General features: G+C 38.4%; 1 protein-coding gene across 1 annotated transcript in view; it reads left to right on the top strand.

Annotated features, from left to right (window-relative positions):
• Positions 1 to 20,965, top strand: part of TRMT1L (tRNA methyltransferase 1 like) — a 46,440-nt gene extending 25,475 nt beyond the window's left edge. The window contains exons 13-18 of the mRNA XM_084978610.1: positions 940 to 1,130; positions 15,599 to 15,677; positions 17,766 to 17,890; positions 18,616 to 18,675; positions 19,489 to 19,615; positions 19,717 to 20,965. Of these exons, the coding sequence (XP_084834736.1) occupies positions 940 to 1,130; positions 15,599 to 15,677; positions 17,766 to 17,890; positions 18,616 to 18,675; positions 19,489 to 19,615; positions 19,717 to 19,969 (835 nt within the window). The 3' untranslated portion in view covers positions 19,970 to 20,965. The remainder of the gene's footprint in view (positions 1 to 939; positions 1,131 to 15,598; positions 15,678 to 17,765; positions 17,891 to 18,615; positions 18,676 to 19,488; positions 19,616 to 19,716) is intronic.
• Positions 20,966 to 22,922: the final 1,957 nt, after the last annotated feature.

Raw genomic sequence — 22,922 nt, 5'->3', positions numbered from 1 at the left:
AATAATATGATAATATAAATGAACATTGAGATTACAGATAATGATCAGCTGGCTCACTCACTAGCCCAACACTAGTTTTACAGCATTTAGATTGAAGTTCCTGCCTCAGGAATTCCCACTGTGGCGCAACAGGCTCAGTGGCGTCTCTGCAGTGCCGGGGCACAAGTTCCATCCCTGGCCCAGCACAGTGGGTTAAAGGATCCAGCATTGCCACAGCTGTGGCTCAGATCTGATCTTTAGCTTGGGAACTCCATATGCTGCCTGGCAGCCAAAAGAAAAAACCAATTTCCTGCAGATAAATACAGATTATTAGACTTATAGCTCTTTAGGTTTATTCCTGAATAACTGAAAACTCTGATGTTCAGTTGGGACATGCCAAGGATCTACCATACGTACTTAAAAATGTTTATAAAGTAATAGCAAATTCAAGTCAATACATACCAACTAAGTTTGTGTATAACTGTAGAAGGGAAAACTACATAAATGGTGTATTAAGTAGAATTTTTCCGAAAGTCTATAAAAGTAACCATGGCAAGGACTTTCCTTATTCATTTTCCAATGAACAGTCAGCAGCTAGTATACTACTGTGCATGTAGTTAGTACTCAGTAAGCATATATTGTTTGGAAGAAGGTTTTATAGAAAAAAAAATAGAAAGATGGTGGTGATAATAAGAAAGTGACACTGAAAACCAGAGAACATTGAGAAGATATCATAAAGGAAAATGTGTAGTTACTAAAATCCTGCCAAGCATCCTGTTCTTGGTTTTCAATCTGTGCAACAGTTAAAGTAATGATTTTTTTAAAGCACTGCTACTTAGAATTAAATTTTCCTTATTTTCCCATAACCCATCCATAGTGCACTATCTGGTTATCATTGTTAGTGTGATACTAAACAAAATCATAAGCTCACAAAATAACTGTAGAAAAATTTTCTTCCAGAGCTGCAGCTCGATGTAACAAAGGCATAGAGGTGCTATTTGCAGTGGCTCTGGAACATTTTGTGTTGGTTGTTGTGAGAGTTTTGAGGGGACCTACTTCTGCAGATGAAACAGCCAAGAAGATTCAGTACCTAATCCATTGTCAGTGGTGTGAAGAGAGAATTTTTCAGAAGGATGGTAATATGGTAGAAGGTAAATTCAAGTTTCTTTTGATTGTATATTGTGCTTAATTTATGTATAAGCCTCCAATGAATAAGCCTTTATCACATCCCTAATTATACATATTGTTGTCCTTTGATTTTGAAGATTACAGTGCTAGCTTTATTTCCTATACTGGATTTCCTTTCAACAACAGACAAGACATTCGTGTGAGTTCATTAAAGTCATTTACTCATACTGTATAATTTATGCTCTCTAGCCCTGCCCTCTCTTAAAACATCTAGAAATAATTTAGTTTCCACTGTCAACTAATTTTAGGAATCTTAAATCAGATTACCTCTTTGTCTAGGCTATTTCAAATCATTAATTTTATAAAAATAATTTTCATGTTTCTAGCTGAATATAAAAGCTATCAGTAATAAAATTCATTCAATAAATATTTATTGAGCCTCTACTATATGCCAGGCCTAGGGCGGGGAGGTGAATCAAGGAAAGACATGCGACTTGAGCCCTCATCAGGCTGCTTCTATTTTGCTTTTCTGAAATGTAGAAACAGTTGCCCATTGATTTCTGTTAGGTTCTTGGCATTTTTTAAATGTGGTTTTTTAAGAACTCTGTATATTAGAGTTTAATTTTTGTGGTGTGACATGATAGTTGCAGATATATTTTCTCATTTTGTCTCATGTGTTTGCATCTTTTTTTACTCCTTCATGCACAAGTTTTTCATTGTTGCTGTGTAAAGCTAATCAGACTTTTATTGTACTCTGAATTTTGTGTGTAGTTTGAAAGAACTTTCCTATTCCTAAATTATTCAAGGAAGGTTTATGGGGGTTTTTTTTTGGTTTTTTGGATTTTTTTTGTTGTTGTTTTTGACTGCACCTGAATCATGCAAAAGTTCCTGGGCCAGGGAATCAAACTCGTGCCGCAGCGGTGACAACTCCCAATCCTTAACCACTAGACCAGTAGGGAATTTCAAGGAAGGTTATGTTTTAATGACTAAATCACCTCTTCTTCACTGATTTGAGAATACCATCTTTATCTCATACTAAAATCACACATGGTTTTGAGTTAGTTTCTGGATTTTCTATTCTTTTCTAGTGGTTGGGATGTCCATTCATACACCTCTACCCCACTGTTTTGATTACAGAATATTTTTGGTGTTTAATATTTATTAGGGCAATCCCTTCTGAAAGCTTATTTTCAGAGTATTGTGACATTGGTTCTGTTTTTGCTTAACAAAAAGGTGAAAAAATAAACCATTTGGTAGTTTATCTTGATCATTTTAAGGATACAGGTATTGCTGTGGTTTTGAAGCTTCCTAAAAACCTGGTATGCTTTACGTACTAGGTAGTTTTTTGTTTTATTTGTTTTTGGGGGGTTTTTTTTATGGCTTTGTTTGTTTTATTTTTATGGCTGCATAGGAAGGGAAATTCCTGGGCCAGGAAATGAATCAGAGCCTCACCCACAACCTGCACCATAGCTGCAGTAACACCGGAATCTTTAACCCACTGTGCCAAGATTGAACCCAAGCCTCTACAGTGACCCAAGCCACCACTCTCAGATTCTTAACCCACTGTGCCACAGCAGGAATTCCCCAGGAGTTTTTTGTTTTGTTTTTTTTTTTTTTGTAATGGTGCTAAAAGTAAAGAGCCCATCCTTTGCAAGTCATCCATGTGGTTCCATAGGTGTTTTGTGTTTGCTCAGATTATTGAAGAATGGTGGCTTGTGTCATGGTTTTTGCATTTGTGTCTAATGCACCTTTCACCATGATAGATGCAGTGCATTGTGTAGCTACAGTGTTCTGGAAAAGTCAGTCTTTGAGAATTGTTTTTCAGATATCCAATAATTTTTTTCTTTAAATTAAAACAATAACAAAAACCTAGTATGGTTTTTCATTTGTCCAGGTACTTTTACTACAGTATTGCCAGTAGGAATAGAGGGTGTCCTGTCAGCTTCCTTGTTCTAGTTCTCCCTGGTGTTCTCTGATTCCTGCGTGAAAATGAGATACCTATCATTTATCCTGCTAAGAGAGTAACGTTCATTTCCAATTTTTGTATTTTATCAAGATGTTGAATTTTGTCAGATTTTTTCAGCCTCTGTGTAGGTGATAATATGGTATTTCCCCATTGATTTATTAATTTGATTAATTGTAATAAAATTTCCCAATATTGAACCATTCTGACTTTCTAGAATAAACTATTCTGTCAGGAAGTCATCTTTTAATATAGATTCCATTTACTAATTTTTTAAAGGATTTTTTGTTTCAATATTCATAAGTAAGATGATACATAGTTTTCCTTTTTAGAATAATTTCAGTTGGGCCTTAGAATCAGTTTAAATCCCCTTCAGAAAGAATTTGGGGAGTTCTCTTGTGAGATAGAAGGTTAAGGATCTGGAGTTATTGCTGCTGTGGTGCGTATTCTATCCCTGGCCCAGGAGCTTCCACATGCCATGGGGTGCAGCCAAAGGAAAAAAAAAAAAGGATTTGGAATTTTTCCATTTTTTTTCAATGCCTGGGGACAGTTGCTCTGTCAGAATTATTTGTTCATTAAAGGGTTAATAATATTCATTTAGCTTTTCTAATAATTACGTAGAGTTGAACCAAGTGTTGTCTGATGATTCTTTGTAATAGCTTTGGTTTCTGTAGTTTGTCCTTTCTGCCCTTATCTCTTGACTACATTAGATACTAGTTTATTCTCATGATTTATTTATTACCCTAATGTCGACTTCTGTAGTAGTAAATATGTGTATGCTTCTGTAATTTGGGTTTATCTGTTTTAAGTAATATACTTTGGCTTTTTGCTAACAAAAATGAGGTAATTAGCTGTGTATTTTCCATTTTCACTTCCTAATTTTTCTTAATTGTACCATTTGTTGGGGGCAGGGCACACTCATGCATATGTAGTTCTTAGGCCAGGGATTGAATCCAAGCCACAGCTGCAGCAGTGCCAAATCCTTAACCCACTGCACCAGGCCAGGGATCAAACCCACACCTCACCAGCAACCTCAGCCATTGTAGATGCAATGCTGGGTCCTTAACCTGCTATACCACAGTTTGAACTCCTTATACCATTTTTATGTTATTATCATGTGTAACATTTATATTCTGTTTTGTCAGTATAATCCACACATTAAATATATTCACTGCTCATCATCAGTCTTTTTTTCTTTTTCTTTTTTTGGTCTTTCTGTCTTTTCTAGGGCCGCCCCTGCGTCATATGGAGGTTCCCATGCGAGGGGTCTAATCGGAGCTGTAGCCACCAGCCTACACCAGAGCCACAGCAACGCGGGATCCGAGCCGCGTCTGCAACCTACACCACAGCTCACGGCAATGCCGGATCGTTAACCCACTGAGCAAGGGCAGGGACCGAACCTGCAACCTCACGGTTCCTAGTCGGATTCGTTAACCACTGCGCCACGACAGGAACTCCGAGTTTTTTATTTATTAAAGTATTTGACTTACGATGTTGTGCCAGTTTCTGTTGTATAGCAAAATGACCCAGTCATACATACGTGCTTTTTCTCATATTATCTTTCTTCATGTTCTATCCCAAGAGATTGGATATAGTTTCATGTGCTATACAGTAGGACCTCATTGCTCATCCATTCTAAATATAATAGATTCCACCTACTAACCCCAAACTCCGAGTCCATCCCACTCCCTCCCCTCTCCCCCTTGGCAGGAATATTTATTTTTAACTTTAAAATCCAGTAATACTACTAGGTTATAACTTTTAGGATCAGTTTTCCTAAATCATGTTGTGCCATTTTAACTTGTAGCTTCAAAACTTTTCATTTCAAGAAATTTTTTAAATTTTTTAATTCTAATATTTATCTTACCTTTGTTATGCCAATGTTAGATCTCCTGAACCTGACTTCTTTATCATTTTATCTCTGAAAATATTCATATATACTTATAATTGTTTTGTTTGGTTTTTCTCTTTTTTAGGGCTGTACCTGTGGCACATGGAAGTTCCCAGGCTAGGGGTTGAATTGGAGCTGTAACTGCTGGCCTACCCCACGATGACTGCAGCACAGTATCTGAGCCGCTTCTGCGACCTACACCACACACTAGATCCTTAACTCTCTGAGGGAGGCCAGGGATCATTCTCACATCCTCATGGATATTAGTCATGTTCATAACATGCTGAGCCACAATGGGAACGCCTATACTTACAACTGTTATATCTTCTTTGGCTCTTTTCTCATTATGAAATTTCCGTCTTTATCTCTGTGATGTTTCTTATCTGAAAGCCTATACTATTTGATATTAATATAAATAGCATTTTCCTAGTTGCTATTTGCATAATATTTTTTCTCATCCTTTTACTTTGAATCTAAAAATATCTTATTGTCTTGCTTTCTTTTTTATCCAATCCGATCATTTCTGCCTTTCAATGAGACTCTTTAGACTATTCAAATTTGATGTAATTATTAAAATGGTTGGCTTTATTTCAGCTCTTTTACTATTTGTTTTATATATGTCTCAAGTTTTCTGTGTTCCTTTGTTGCCTTCATAGTGTTAAGTATTTTTTTAGTAATACTTTAGTGTGTCATTTTAATTAATTCTTCTGTTGCTTTCTTAGCTATATGTTTTCCAATTATTTTCTTAATGGTTCCTCCAAGGACCATAATATATACTTTTAATTTATCTTTATCTACCTCAGGTTAGTACTTAAGATTGCCCAAATCTAGCAACTTTGCTATAATATAATTCTATTTTTCTCTCCCTTCCTGTGCTATTTTTGTCATGTTAATTACATCTACAAATAGACCCAATCCAATAATACAGTATTACTTTTTTTTTGGTTTTTTTTTTTGTCTTTTTGTGTTTTCTTGGGCTGCTCCCGTGGCATATGGAGGTTCCCAGGCTAGGAGTCTAATCGGAGCTATAGCCACCGGCCTACACCAGAGCCACAGCAACGCGGGATCTGAGCTGCGTCTGCAGCCTATACCACAGCTCACAGCAATGCCAGGGATCGAACCTGGGATCAAGGCCAGGGATCGAACCTGCAACCTCATGGTTCCTAGTCGGATTCGTTAACCACTGCACCACGACGGGAACTCCTGCATTTTTTTAAATTGTTTTTTATTTCTTTTTACGGCCACACTTGCAGCATATGGAAGTTCCTGGGCTAGCAGTCTAATGACAGCTGCATCTTCAGGCCTATGCCGCAGCCACAGCAACACCAGAACTGAGCCACATCTGCAACCTATGCTAGTTTGCAGCAACACTGGATCATTAACCCAGTGAGCAAGGCCAGGAATTGAACCTGCATCCTCATGAAGACTACATCAGGTCCTTAGACCATTGAGCCACAGTGGGAACTTTGATTTTTTTGTATTTTTTAAAGTCTTTGGAATGTCAAAGAGAAAACATACACACACATCTTTCATAGTTACCCCCATAATTACCTTTCCACTGATCTTTATTCCTTCCTTTGGTTTCACATTACTCTAGAAGATTTCCTTTCAACCTGAAGAACCTCCTTTATTCTTTAGAGTGAGTCTGCTACAACAGACTCTCTTAGTTTTTGTTTATGTTGAAAAGTCTTTGTTCCACCTGCTTTTTTTGATGGATAGTTTTGTTTGATGTTGAATTACTGGTTGACAGGTCATGTCCCACCCTCCCCCTCCCCTTTGACTATATCATCCCAGTGCTTTCTGGCCTCTATTATCTCTGATTAGAAGTCAGCCATTAATCATATTGTTGTTCCTTTGTACTTGATAAATTATTTTTTTCTTATAACTTTCAAGATTCTTTTTGTGGAGTTCCTGTTGTGGCTCAGTGGTAACAAACCCAACTGATATCCATGAGGACATAGGTTCAATCCCTGCCCTCTCTCAGTGGGTTGAGGATCCGGCATTGCCATGAGCTGTGGTGTAGGTGGCAGATGTGGCTCAGATCTCAAGTTGCTGTGGCTCTGGCATAGGCTGGCAGCTACAGCTCCAGTTCAACCCCTCACCTGGGAACTTCATATGCCACAGGTGTGGCCTTAAAAAGCCAAAAAAAAAAAAAAAAGATTCTCTTTTTGTAGCTTTTGGAAGTTTGATTTTGATGAGTCGGAATGAATCTCTTTGTGTTTATCCTACTTGGATTTTATTGAGCTGCTTGTGTCCATACATGATTTTTTTTTATATCCAATTTGGAACAGTGTCTTGCTTCTCCAAACTAAACCTTTATCACTTCAGACTAGAGACAGATTATCTTCTGTTACCTACTACTGTTAAAGGAGTCATATATAATCAGCTGTTTCTAGTACAGTGTTCCAAGCAATCCTTTTAGCAGTTACCCCAGAGCTACTCTAGTGACATTCTTAGAGGTTCGTGTAGCCCCCTGGGCTATTTCTGCCTTTAGTGCCTGTTCTCTCCACTGTGATTTTCTTCCCATAGTAAGATCTCTCAGCTTGGAGAGTTTCAGATAGTACTGGATAATTTGGGATGTGTGATGATCCATCTTCCTGTTTTCTAGCACTGTTCAGGACTTGTTCTTTTTTTGTTTGTTTTTTTTCTTTTTTTGCCTTTTCTAGGGCCGCTCCTGTGGCATATGGAGGTTCCTAGGCTAGGGGTCTAATCGGAGCTGTAGCTGCCAGCCTACGCCAGAGCCACAGCAACTCAGGATCGAGCTGCGTCTGCGACCTACACCACAGCTCACAGCAATGCCAGATCTTTAACCCACTGAGCAAGGCCAGAGATTGAACCCGCAACCTCATGGTTCCTAGTCAGATTTGTTAACCACTGCACCACTACAGGAACTCCAGGACTTGTTCTTAAGAAGTATTTTTTCTGTCATTTCTAGAGATTTGGAATTAGAAAAGCCAGGTTTAAATGCTTAGTCCACCATACTAATCTTGGTTTGTTTGGGTGTTTTTTTTGTCTTTTTGCCTCTTCAGGGCCAATCCCGTGGCATATGGAGGTTATCAGGCTAGGGGTCTGTTCGGAGCTGTAGCTGCAGGCCTACACCAGAGCCACAGCAACTCGGGATCCAAGCCACGTCTTCAGCCTACACCACGGCTCATGGCACTGCTGAATCCTTAACCCACTGAGTGAGGCCAGGGATCGAACCAGCCACCTCATGGTTCCTAGTCAGATTTGTTAACCACTGAGCCACAATGGGAACTCCCTAATCTTGGTTTTAATGCAACAATCAGAAGGGTTATAGAATCCACTCTGGTATTTTTAAAATAAATGTTTCATAAATATCTGATGAAACTTTGGAAAGTATTGGTCCTCCTGTATGCCTGAGAAATTGATGTAGTGGCCTATTGTTTCTTTTATATTTTTTTGTAGTTCACTTTTCCTTTATTTAAGAAATAATGAATACCTTCAGTGTTTAAAAGGATATCCATTATGTGGATTTCACCTCAATTAAAAAAAAAGAAAGAATCTTTGAGTTCCCACTATGGCTCAGTTAGTTACGAACCTGATGCTATCTCTCTGAGGCTGGGGGTTTGATCCCTGGCCTCACTCAGTGGGTTAAGAATCCAGTGTTGCTGCAAGCTGCAATGTAGGTTACAGATGGGTCCTGAGTGGATGTGGATGTGGCATAGGCTGGCAGCTGCAGCTCTGATTTAACCCCTAGCCTGGGAACTTCCATATGCTGCAGGTGTAGCCATAAAAAGAAGAAAAAAGAATCTTGGTATTTCTTTTTACCTCATACCCCAGTGTTACTGATGATGTTTCTACCTTTAAAATTATGAATCATTTCTTTATTACATAGAGTTTTTTATCTCTGCGTATCTTAACCATGTGTATTTTGCCATATCAGCTAACTCAAATGCACTCTGCTCAAATTTGATCTTGAATCCATAAAAACGTAACATCTTTTCTTCTCTATCAGAATTCTTTCAAGTTGTTTTAGTTTGGGACTATTACTATAGTGGTTTCTGTTAAACATTTTAAAGGATTTTGACTTAAATTATTATGGAGTAATATGATTTGTTTCTGTACTTTGTAATCATACAGGATTTATAGTGTAAATGAATATGTCTTTCAAAAAAGTCAATTCACTTAGAACTGTTTAGGTTTTATCAATTTGTAATACTTAAAAAGTCAAATCATTCCAACAACCTTTTCCTTTTTTAGGGCTGCACCTGAGGCATATGGAGGTTCATAAGCTAGGGGTCAAATGGGAGCTGTAGCTGCAGCCACAGCCACGGCAACGTGGGATCCGAGCCACGTCTGCGACTTACACCACAGCTCACAGCAACGCCGCATCCTTAACCCACTGAGGATGGGAGGCAACTGGCCAGGGAGCCAACCCACATCCTCATGGATACTAGTCAGGCTTGTTACCACGAAGCCACAACAGAAACTCCCAGAAGTCTTATTAATCTGCCCCACTCCCTAAAGTAAGCAGCTAAAATCTCACAGCTGTTTCTTCTGATGTTTAAAGTCTTTAATTTAGTGTCTTTACTATTTCTAAGACGTATGCTTGTACTGCCTGTAACTTCTTTTCATGGAAGAAGAGTATTTAGCATCTCAAACCAGCCTCGTCGCCTGAATGTCCTCCTTTCCAGGTTTGGCTTAATCAATATTCAGTTTATATTTTTATGAGTATAAAAATACCATTTATCATTTCATAAGTATAAAAATATCATTCGCAAGTTGTATTAATTATCTAATACTGTGTACCTATCTACTCCAAAACTTAGTGGCCTAAAATCGTGTTTTTTATGTTACTGTTACTCTGAGTCAAGAATATGGGCATGTTTCAGCTGGGTCCACTAGCTCAGGGTCTCTCACAGGCCACAGTCAAGTTGTTGGCCAGGGCTGCAGTCAAGGCCTGCTGAGGAAGGCTCTTAGAAGCTCATTCACACGGTTGTTGCCTGCATGTAGTTGTTGGACTGAAGACCTCAGCACTTGGTGACTGCTCAGAAGTGCTCTCAGTCTCTTGTCCTAAAGTCCACTTCATACTCAAAGCAGAGCCACTCACTTCCTCAGAAAGATTAAGCAAGAAGAACCAGAGAGAAATAGAAAATGTTGCCATATTCTAGTCACTAGAAATGACTCCCTAGGTCTAGTGATCTCACACACAAGAGGGACTGTAGAAGGGCATGAATACGAGGAGTCTGCGAACACTGCTGCCTCTCTCAGAAGGCTGCGACAACACAGATAAACCAGTTAAAATAGTGTAACAACATTTCTTTTTTTGCAACTCTGATTACTCTGGAATTAATCATTACTATGTATTTGTCACCTTTTGTGCATGTATATACTTTTCATAATTCATAATCCAGTTTAAGTGCTCCTTTTATTTCGGTTAAGAACATCATTTCATTCCCCTGGAGACAGTCCTGCTGTAGTTTGAGTTGTTTTCCAAGTCTGCTGAAAATTGTTTCCCTTGGGCTTCCTTTCAGACCATCATACTGGAAATTTTCTTTTGCTTTCTCTTTATGATGAACCTCCTATATTTTGAATCTTATGTATTTTCCACTTTTCCTTGTTTATGTTCTCATTTTGAAACTACACTTCTCGTAGCTTCCCGAGAAGGATTCTATGGCCAAGCATAGACATCTAGGTTGGAAATCCATTTTTCCTCATAACGTTTAAGATACTATTCCATTGTCTTCTAACCTCCGATATTAACACATCTGCTGTTGTTCTTATATCTCGTCCTTTTTGTTTTTTCCTAGGTGTTCTTAAAATATCTCTTCTTTACTCAGTATTCTAAAATAAATTCATGGAGTTCCCTTGTGGTGCATTGGGTTAAGGATCTGGCATTGGGTCGCTGCTGTGGCATTGGTTTGATTCTTGGCCCAGGGAGTTCCATGTGCCATGGGTATGGCAAAAAAAATTTCATGATGTGTGAGTTCATCTTTTTTTGTGTGTCTTTTTAGGGTTGGACCTGTGGCATATGGAAGTTCCCAAGGTTGGGAGTCAAATTGGCACTATAGCTGCCAGTCTACACTGCAGCAACACAGGATCCCAACCTATACCACCGCTATGGCAATGCTGGATCCGTAACCCACTGAGCAAGGCCAGGGATCGAACCCGCATCCTCATGGATACTAGTCAGATTCGTTACTGCTGAGCAACAGTAAGAACTCCCTGAATTTATCTTTTTTAATTCATTGTGCTGGATAATCTGTGAGCCCTTTAATCTTGAGTTCTTCAGTTCTGGGAAATTTTTTTTCTATTTCTTTGATAATTTTCTTCTCTCAAATTATCTCTGTCCTCTCTTCTAGGAACTCATTTTAGTTATTATATAATGGCTCTTCTAGACTGATACTTTAATTTTTTTAATTTCTCTAGTGTTAATTTCTTTGGCAGTTAGTTCTATTTTGTAGGTTTCCTTGAGTTTTATTTTCCAACTCTCCTATTTAAATTTCTGTCATTTGGGAGTTCCATCGTGGCTCAGCAGAAACGAATCTGACTGGTATCCTTAAGCACACAGGGTCAATCCTTGGCCCCACTCAGTGGGTTAAGGATCCAGCATTGCCATGAACTGTGGTGTTGCTGTGGCTGTGGCACAGGCTGGTGGCTCCAGCTCTGATTTGACCCCAAGCATGGGAACCTCCATATGCCATGGGTACGGTCCTAAAAAAAAAAAATTCTTGTCATTTCCAAAAGTTATTTCATATGTTTTCATTGCCCCCCCCCTCCTTTTTTAATCAATTTAGGGCTATACCTGTGGCAAATGGAAGTTTCCAGGCTAGGGGTTGAATTGGAGCTGCAGCTGCTGGTCTACACCACAGTCACCACAATGTGGTATCCAAGCCACAGCAACACCAGACCTTTTAACCCACTGACTGAGCAAGGCCAGGAATTGAACCCACATCCTCATAGATACTAGTCAGCCTCCTAACCCACTGAGCCACATTAGGAACTCCTTCATTGTTCCCTTTTTAGTAGTATTCAACTCTTATTTCAGAGCTGCAAAATCTAGTCTTAACCTCTTGAAGAGTGCTGACTATAGTTCAGTATGTTTTATATTTAGGAGAGGATAGTTTTTTGTTTTGTTTATTTTTGTATTATTGCTGTTATTTTGTTGTTTTAATTCTTCTCTTTCCTGATTTCCTCTGTTTTCAGTTTTGTTCTTTGTCATAGTAGATCTCAAATGTTTAGTGGTCTTTAGTCATCCACACTGACAGTTACGTGGGGAGCACTTGGGGCAGGGCTTATAAACTGGTGGATTTTAATGTAATGAGAAGGCACCAGTCTGCCTTTTCACTACAAGAACCCCCAAATGCCAGTCAGTCAGTGTGTGTGTGTATGTCTTGAATTGGTAAGTACTTCTTTTCTCTTTTCTTCCCTTTGTAGGACCACACCTACGGCATATGCAAGTTCCTAGGTTAGGGGTTGAATTCAGAGCTGCAGCTGCCAGCCTATGCCAGAGCCACAGCAACACCAGAACTGGGCCATATCTGCTAACTACACTGCAGCTTGTGGCAACACCGGATCCTTAACTCACTGAGCATGGCCAGAGATTGAACCTGCATCCTCATGAATACTAGTCAGGTTCTTAACCCACTAAGCCCCAGTGGGAACTCTTTGGTAAGTATTTCTACAAAGGAATCTTAGAGTCTTCTATCAGCTTTCTAGGAGTTAATGTTAGGGAAGGAGATTGGAAGTTCCTAACATTGGACTTTTACTTAGTCTGTCTTTTCATATTTCTTCTCACTTTCACTGTGGCTAATGCCCCTGGTTCCAGATCCTCTGTGGTTCAGCCTCACCCAAGATTAACTTCATCTTATGGGATGGGGAAGACACAGAAGCGTGGCTGTTAGTGTTAGAGAAGACAGTCTATGCGTCTGAGATTAAATTTTAAAGGCCTCTTTTTTTGCAATACTACCCTATTCCCATCTTCAGAGACAGTCAGTACCTTCAGTTCTCAAGCCTTTCAGGATCACACCATTTGGGTTTGCCGTTTATTGGTAGCCATTTCAGGCTGAGGCTTTAGCTTTCCCTGACTTGCTAAAGCAGTTATCCCCTTGTGTGTCTGCTTCCCACTTCTAAAATATTACTGACATCTCTCATTTTCTTTTGTTATCTCCTCTCCCATGGTATTTACCCTTGGGGTTTGAAGTGTATTAATTTCTTCTCGCTTTATTTATTTATTTATTTATTTGTGTCTTTTTGCCTTTTCTAGGGCCGCTCCCGTGTCATGTGGAGGCTCCCAGGCTAGGGGTCTAATCGGAGCTGTAGCTACAGGCCTACACCACAGCCACAGCAATGTGGGATCCAAGCTGCATCTGCCACTTACACCCCAGCTCATGGCAACGCTGGATCCTTAACCCTCTGAGCAAGGCCAGGGATCGAACCTGCAACCTCTTGGTTCCTAGTTGGATTCATTAACCACTGAGCCACGACGGGAACTCCTCTTCTCACTTTAATAATGTTTTACTTAATAAGAAACAGCAAAGATAGAAGTTCCCATTGTGGTGCAGCGGAAATGAATCCGACTTAAGAACCATGAGGTTGTGAGTTTGATCCCTGGCCTCACTCAGTGGGTTAAGGATCCAGCATTGCCATGAGCTGTGGTGTAGGTTGCAGATGTGGCTCGGATCTGGCATTGCTGTGCCTATGGCATAGGCTAGTAGCTGTAGCTCTGATTAGATACCTAGCCTGGGAATCTCCACATGCTTTGGGTGCGGCCCTAAAAAGAAACATCAGAGATAAAGTATGTGTTCAGTCTACTGCATTTAAATAAAGGTCTTTAGATATGTTTGAATTCCTCATCTGGAATTACCTTCATAGCCAGCCTGTATACTAATGACATAGAAATACTAGTTTGCTTTCTTTCGTTCTTCATTTGTATTTGCTACTGGTAACTTGAAATGATAGCCTTGATCCCTCAAAAGAGGGAATTTGCTGATACTGGCCTAGCACTGAAAAATCGTAGGCAAGGGGCTTGAGAAAAGACATAGGTTTATACATTGGGAACATTTCATAAAATGCATCCGTAAACAAAATGACTAGTACAAATTTATGTGTGAGCTGTAAATTTGTATGGCTGACAGAACCATAAATGTAAATCACCCTAATATGAGTAATACTGCCTATTGTACTGGCAATTTAGTTATTTAATGGTATAGGAGAAGACTTCTTGAATGTATTCATATAATGTTTGGGAAACAACATTGTCGACAAAACTAAGATCAGTGAATACCATAAGTTCTTTTAAGACCAAAAGGTAGACTTAGGAACAAACAATGAAGGAAGCCTTTAAGTAAATATAATGTTTACAGACTGTTTGTTGTGCCGTTTAATTGCATGATGACAGAGTGATACCAGATAGCAAGAGGCTATAGATCCGTGTTCCTACTATCATAATCCTGGATTCTATGAGAAAGTGAATGATCAACCCAGGAATGGCCTGGAGGAACTTAGATGGAGAAAGTCTGATTTTAAATGACTATTCTGAGACTTCCTGCTACAGTGCAATGGGATCAGTGGTGTCTTGGGAGCACTGGGACACAAGTTGGATCCCTACCCAGGCACAGTGGGTTAAGGATCCAGCATTGCCATAGCTGTGACTGAGGCTCAGACCTGATCCCTGGCCTGGGAACTCCATAAGCTGTGAGGTGGCCGAAAAAGAACAGTAATAATAAAACAAAAGACCCGGCTACTCTGGGTCTTAAATGAAAAGTAAGGTAGACTATCACTTCATCTAGGAGACTAGGAATGGCTCTTGTGCCTAGCCAGTCATCTTGTGATTACTTTATACCTCTCTTTGCTCTTTAAACTGAATTAGTTTCTTCCAGCCTACATTTTGGAGCTGAATATGAATCAAGCCCAGCAAATAGAGCAATTCATTTTCTTCCCAATTATAGGAGAGTTAATATGTAAGAAATGTCTTTATTTTGATGGGGTGTGGTTACATGTATACATACATTTGTTAAAGCTCATCAGCTTTTTCACATAAAATGTATACATTTTATTGCATGTAAATTATACCCCAGTCAATTTCAAAATATTTTGTGGAATTTATAAGACTTTCTCCTACTTAAATTATTTCAGGAAGTATAGTGATTAAAAGCTAGTAAAAGTTATGTCTGTAGTAAGTTGTTTGAGGGAGTTTCTGTTGTGGCACAGTGGAAACAAATCTGACTAGTATCCATGATGATGTAGGTTCGATCCCTGGCCTTGCTTAGTGGGTTGGTGATCTAGCATTGCCATGAGTTGTGGTGTAGGTTGCAGTCATGGCTTGTATCCTGGGTTACTGTGGCTATGTTGTAGGTCGGTAGCTGTAGCTCCAATTCAACCCTTCCTTGCCTGGGAGCTTCCATATGCCACGGGAAAGGTTGTTTGATATGGATTTTTACATCTCTCAAGTTTTAATCCTGCGATCTATATAATTGAGATCTTAACAGTAGTATCTATTTCACAAAGCTGTAAGGATTAAATTTTTTTAATGCATATAAAATACTTAGCACAATACCTGGCACATAGTAGATCCTCAGTGTACATAGTATCTTCAGAGTATTGTAAATATAACAATTACTATTTGTTATATTGTGATTTCTCCTTTGATTTCTTTTTTTACTGTCTTTCTACAGAAAACCCATATAAACAGCTACCGTGTAACTGTTACGGCAGCATGCCTGGAAAGACAGCAATAGAACTTGGACCTCTATGGTATGTCCCTAAGCATAATAATATATTGAAAATTGATTTATGTATTGATTTGATTGCTGACTTTTGATTGTGTGTGGTAAAAGACAAGCAAATTTAGGTTTGATTTTTTTTTTTTTTTTTTTTTTTGGCCATGCCCATGGCATATGGAAGTTCCTGGTCCAGGGCTCAAACCTATACCACAGCAGCAGCAACCTGAGCTGCAGCAGTGAGGATGCCAGACCCTTAACCTGCTGAGCCACAAGGGGAACTCCCAATTTTTTTTTAAGTCTGGTAAATAATGATTCCTCTTCCCCTATGAACCTGAGATATTTTGTTTGCAGATTTCAAGTTTGTGACTGCAAAGATGCAGTAGAATCAAAGAGAAGCCTACCTGATCTGCAACATAAATAATTCATTTCTCTGTAGTAAGAATGAGGTTTTTAATTTGATAATTGTAGAACTAGGGTGTGATTGTAAAGTGATCACCACAACTTTTTATAGACCAATCAAATAATATAAAAGGTCTTTGAGGAATTAGTTTTAAGTAAGAAGGGCCTGTTAAACGGCTGCTTTTTCGTTAGGTAAAGCTGTTCAGATGGACCATAGCTACAAATATTTAATGTATATGTGCTTTGGGTCCTTAATAACTAGGTACTGTGTTTTTAATTCCTTAAAGGTGAATTGTTTTTACTCACAGTCCTTACTTACCACAGCGTATTCATTACTACAGAGTTAGCAATTTAAGATTTCTAACAGCATTGTGACAAGAATCATTACAAACTTCAGCCTCGTTACTTAACAAGGCCAAGGTTTAGCCATCCACTAAGCCTAAAAATTAGCCCACTGCTAAACATATTTGAGCCGATGCCCATTATCTTCATTTCACATAAATACTTTTAAATTAAGAATGACCTGGCCAGCCTTACCTTCTAGTACTTACTTACCTGTATCAACTGTTAACGTGTTAGTTCTACTGATCTTAGAACTGGGGAAATTAATAGGTCTCTGGATCCAGAAGGAAAATCTCCTAGCCCAACTCCTTCATCATTTTACAGATGAGAAAATTATGGGACAGAGTATTTAAGTGCTGGCTAAAACTGACACTCCCCTCCCCCTACTCCCTACCAAATTTAGTTAGCAGCACAGGTAGGGCCAGAACTCAGGTTTCCTGACTCCCAAGACTGAATTCTACACCATGATTTAGGATTTTCTCACTCAAAGCCATTGCTCATGTCTTTACACTCATTCAGAATCTCTTCCTCCTTCCCTATGTCCAGTTGAAATTCTTTGTCCTCTGGAAAGTCTCTTTAGTGCTTCAACCTAAAATAATCTTTAAATTGTCTTTTAGTGAATCTTATATTGATAGCTCATTTAACATTTTAAAATCATGTACCTTTTCATATATATTTGCTAAACCTAATAATAGCAAATACTCCTTGAGGATATACTTTGTACTAGATATTGTATGAGTACTATTTCATTTAATTCCCGTAACAAGTCAGTGAGAGGTTTTATTTTCCACATTACAATGAGGAATATGAGACTTAAAAGCATTAATTACTCAGTATTACATTAGTAGTAAGTGGTGGGGCCAGGATGGGAATTCAGGTTTATCTGACTTAGAATATCATATTCTGTCCATTATACCTGTGATTCTCAAATGGAAAACATATCAGGCTCAGTTCTGGGCCATTTTTTAACTGCATCACCAACACATGTAATTCTCATGTATCTTCCCCACCACACCCTAACCCACCATATACACTGTGGAATCACTGACAGGAATATGCCTTGAAAAACCTCTGCGTTCCTCTATATCCTTATCTAGATTCTGTCTAGATTTATGGGTGTTCATGCGGGAAACACTGAATTTTATACTTTGGTATATCCTCCACCTCTCTGTACCACAGGACAACTCACCTTAGGAGGGCTTATTAAATTCTTGTTGACCTACTGTGAATAAAATATCCTTGACTAATCCCACTAAGCTTAGAGAACTGATATGATAAAAGGTGTGGGCAAATTATCTTAGTTGTGATTAAATTATGAAGACTTATTTCTTCAAAGAAAACATTTTCCAAACCCAGTTCTATTTTCTTCTTTTTTCAGGTCGAGTTCCCTTTTCAATACTGGATTCCTCAAAAGAATGCTATTTGAATCTCTTCACCATGGTTTAGATGACATTCAGACCCTAATAAAGACATTAATCTTTGAGTCAGAGTGCACTCCTCAAAGTCAGTTTTCAGTTCGCGCACCTTGAAATCTCAGCAAGCAAGATAACTAATTGAATACTCATTTACCAGCTTACAAATTAGTTATGAAAAATACTCCATGTTCTTATCTTTATTTGATGTTATGATCAAAAGCAGTATAAGTAGTGTGCTTTAACTAAATCCTCTTTAATGTCTGATCATAATCTGGTTAACTTTCATTGAATCATAGTTTTCTTCCGGTTTATATTTGGGACAAGAAGTGAATAATGCTTTTATTAAAATAGATGTATTTTTAAATTTTAGCAGATGAAAAGAAGGCTGTTGCGATTTTATTAACCTATATCTGCTTTCTAGAAAGAGAAACCATAGGTATTTCTGAGGATAGTGTGGCCAAAAATTTTGTAATATCTGTTGAGACATAGAAGGTAGATGTACACTTATAACTTAGTAAAGCTAACTTTTTTCTTTTTTTTTTAAGTATAAAAAGGCTTTTATATTATAGTTTTATCTGGCTATTGATGTACGGGTGGGCCTATTAATCATCCTAGCATTCTCATGTCATCAGAAGGAGCAGTTCTTATTGGAGGGTGAGAAAAAAATCAGTTTTTGCCGCCTGTTTTCGTCACAGAATCTCTTGTATACTCATAAAAGCAATGTGTAGAATTTAGTAAGCTTTTATTTAAACTTTGAGTTGTTGCGTGTCATTTCATAAAATATTTTATCATTCCCATTTGTTTTTATTTCAGAAGAATGTGGAGTACTTAAAACTACAGATGATACCACAACAGAAAACCATGTTGCACAAGGTATGTGTATTTATGTACATACATATGTATGTATGTTTCTGTACACAAGGGTGCATAGCAGAAGGGTAGTTGGAAGTGAAGAGATTGCTTTGGTGGCCTACTTCAAAGTGCATTTTTATCATACTGGCATTGAAGACCTCCAGTATATCAGATGCAGTCGATCCTTGAACAACCCAGGGGTTGATCCGTGTATAACTTAGAGTCAACCCTCCATCCACAGATTCAACCAGCCATGGACCATGTAGTACAACAGTTTTTACTGCCGAGAAAATATCCATATATAAGTGGACTCGCAAAATTCAAACCTACATTGTTCAAGCATCAAGTGTATTGGCATTTAGTAGAAAATACAAGTATAGAAATGAAGGATATTATTCCCAGAAACTTAGAGTATAATTTGGGAAAAAAGGATTTCCACACATGAAAGACTAAATACAAGAAACAAGAAAACAAAAAGTGACAGAACTTAAACTCTGAGTAGTGTAGTACTGACAGTAATGAAATCTATGGAATGACAGGCCAAGAATTCATAAATGGCTTTTTATAAGAGATGAAAATAGAATTGAGGCTTAAAATTGAAGAAGGTAGAGTGGAAGGTCTCACTCAGCGAACATTTAAATGTTAAAATTACATGGATGAGGAATAGTGAAAATAGCAAGAATAAATGTCTTTTATTCTTACTATAAAAACTTGTAAGAATTAAGATTGGATAGGTTGAATTAGTATATGGCAGAAGATTTAGACTTGAGACAGTATATAGGTGTAACTTTTAAGTTTTAACAGAATGCTAACTTTCTGTGTGATATGTTTTAGGAAAGAGAAAAAGTAATGAAGCAATCACAAATTTAGCCAAGAAGCAAAAGACCGATGTCAGTACTGAACATCCTCCCTTCTATTATAACATCCACAGACACAGCATTAAAGGAATGAATATGCCAAAGTAAGTCAGTGAATGACAAAGTTTATGTAGTCACTACTTTAATGGCACGTGATTTAAATAAAACTAAGACCCTCATTTTTTTTCCCTTTCTTTGTTTGCAGGTTAAAAAAGTTTTTGTGCTATCTTTCTCAAGCAGGCTTTCGAGTAAGCCGAACTCATTTTGACCCAATGGGTGTTCGTACAGATGCACCTCTAATGCAGTTTAAATCTATCCTTTTAAAGTACAGCACTCCCACTTACACCGGAGGACAGTCGGAGGGCCATGTTCAATCAGCAGCTGAAGATACAGTAGCTAACAGGGTTGAAATGTCAGTGAATGACAAAGCAGAAGCAAGTGGTTGCAGAAGATGGTAAATGTAAAGAAAAATTTACTCCCAGATGTCTGAATTAATGGCCTAATAGTTCTCTATACCAGCTGTAGTGCTTTTTCTATTCTTTCAATTCAGTGGTGTAAAAATAAAAAAACAGTGCTGTTTTCATTCAGAAAATTAGCAGTTTCTAACTTAGCTGGCTTGGGAACTATGCTTTCCAAGTTTTTATTTTAAAGAAAACTTCAAATTTTAGTAAAACATTACATATGAAGCCAAGTTTATGACTGAGATCACCCTACTGTTTAAAATAACTCAAAAAATTTTCAAATGCAAAGTGTTTGGAATTTTATGTACGTTAATGTGTTAGGACATCCTTTATTTAATCTCATCTCAAACTGATTTGTGCTGTTTATATTTTTTTGTTTGTAGTGTGTAAGATTAAGCCAGAGCCTTTTATTAAAATGACCCTAAATTGAATATTGGAGGAACAAAGTCCTTTTAAGTCACTAATGGACTATTTCACAATTACAAGCTAAAATATGTTCCTGATTTTAAGAAATCATACCTCATACATTGATCTTTTAATTTATTACTAGTTTTTGAGAAATTAAATACTTGCCTAAGATAGAAATACATTTTTCTTTTAAGTTTAACATCTAGTTAACCGAACTTCAGAGTAAGATTTTGTTAAATTGAGACCATTGTTCTAATATAATAATGGTTCACAAGCACTAAATTCTGAAGAGGAGAAATTTTGTTATGAATTAAACAGGTTGGGTGATCTCAAATGTTTTCAGTTAATGCACGTACAATATTCATTTGCTTGGTTGTGCTACCTCTCAGGAGTAAAATTTAAGAAATTTATGAAGTGAGAATTTTTTTGGTTTTAGAGTGGTTTGTTTTGTGTTGTTTGATTTTTGGTGTGTGTATGTGCTAGGTTTTGTATAAGTAGCCCAGGCTAATATGACTATGAAAATTAGTTGGAAAAAATCTTGTTTCCATTAATAAATATTGTTCTTGCTTTATCTGAATATAAAAATTTGGATGAAAATATATACCAAAAGCTTAGATTTTTGTCTAAAAGATTTAATACATATTTACCTTGAAATATTTAGAGGAATTAACTTTTTACAAGCATTAAGCTTGAAGAGAGTAATAACTGTAAAGTTTAAATACACTAAGAAAAAAGCACTCCTAAGACATATAGAAACTTAGGGAGTGAGGGTTTATCAACATAGAGTATTAATTTAGCAGAAGTAAAAGAAAATCTCTGTGTTATTATAGCATTGTCCCAGAAAGATGCTTTTCTTTGTCTCCAATTAATGTAATTTTAGTTAAATAAAAGAATAGGTAGAGTGCAAGTTAGTTCCTATAATGACCATTAAAAAAACTTTATTATTCTTTCCAGTTAAAATTATTACTCACAGGAGTTCCTGCTCTGGTCCAACAGGATCAGCAGTGTCTTGGGAGCACCAGGATGCAGGTTCAATCCCCAGCCTGGCACAGTGGTTTAATGATCCAGTGTTGCCACAGCTGTGGCCTAAGGTGACCGCTACACCTCAGATCTAATCCCTGGCCCAGGAACTCCATATGCCTTGGACAGCCAGTAAATAAATAAAATTATAACTCTTAGATGAGCTTGAAAGGAAATGAAAGTTACTAGTTACTTTTGTATAGTTGAGAAAAATTACTATAAATCATAAGTCAAACCAGCACATGGATCATCTGATTATTTAAAATATGTATAAGGAGAGGAATCAAGGTGAAAGAGTAGAATGATGTGGAACTTACCTCCCCCAAAAAACACATCAAAAAATACATCTATATGTGGGACAATTCTCACTGAAAACTAACTGGAGACTGGCAGAAAGACTCCTGTACAACCAAGGCTGTAGGAAAGAGTCATTCAGAAACAGGTGAGAGGGGAAGACAGGTGATCAGGTTAGGACCTGTGACCCTGGGAGAGAGGACTGAGAGGAAAAGAGATTGCATGCATGGAGGCCCTTCCTGGAGAGTAAGTGGTTCAGCTATATATTGGGTGCCTCAGTTCAAGGGTCCAGTAAAAGGGCACTTGAGCCTTTTTGGCTGGTTGGAGGGCCAGTGAGACTTAACAGGAGGGCTGTGAGAAGCCTAGACTCCACTCATGAGAAGCATGCAGATACTTGCTCTCAAAGCAAGGTGAAGTTGAAACCATGTGGGTAGCTGACTCATTTCCTGTGACTGCTCCATCCTGAGCTAAGCAGATACTCCCACACCACTTGTCTTTCATCACATCTTCATATCAGAGCTACAACCAAGGAAAAAACTGAGCAAGCCATGAGATGCCAAGGCAGCTCAAACCCTAAGTGGTCTCCTATGAGGGAGGTGGCATCTGTTACTGGGGATTGCATAGGTAGAGTATCATAGGCAGTCAGGATTTCTGACACAGGCCAGAAACAGCGCAGATAGCATCTTGACCCTCAATCCTCACTGAATACTCACTTCTGCACCTCCTGCTCCAGTACTTCTGCCCTCTGGTGTGAGGGAGACAGATACCCTCTTGGAGGGGCAGGAGCACACACTTAAAGGTAACTAAGCCAGCTTGGACCTGACCCTCAGGGCTTCTGCTTCAGCAGATTGAGACCTGCCTCTGCCCCCGAAAGGCCTGGGAAGAGGAGAAGCCCTGCCTCACATCTGATTCCAGCCCTAACCTCTCCATCTTCAACCCCACCTCCCACCGAAGTGATATCTGCTAGCACATTGCAGGCTATACAGGTATGCTCCTACATAAGGATGGCTTTAAGAATGCCATAGGTAGGGAGTTCCTGTCATGGTACAGTGGAAGTGAATCTGACTAGGAACCATGAGGTTGCAGGTTCAATCCCTGGCCTTGCTCAATGGGTTAAGGATCTGACATTGCCATGAGTTGTGTAGGTTGCAGACGTGGCTCAGATCTCGTGTGGCTGTGGCATAGGCCAGCAGCTGTAGCTCTGATTGGACCCCTAGCCTGGGAACCT

This window comes from Sus scrofa, chromosome 9 (genome assembly GCF_054392235.1).
Source record: "Sus scrofa isolate SSC_HxYL_T2T_F1_AM1 chromosome 9, Sscrofa_HxYL_maternal_Yorkshire_Landrace_v2.0, whole genome shotgun sequence".
NCBI lineage: Eukaryota > Metazoa > Chordata > Mammalia > Artiodactyla > Suidae > Sus > Sus scrofa.
The sequence above is the reverse complement of the archived record's forward strand: the minus strand, read 5'-3'. Positions and strand labels throughout refer to the sequence as shown.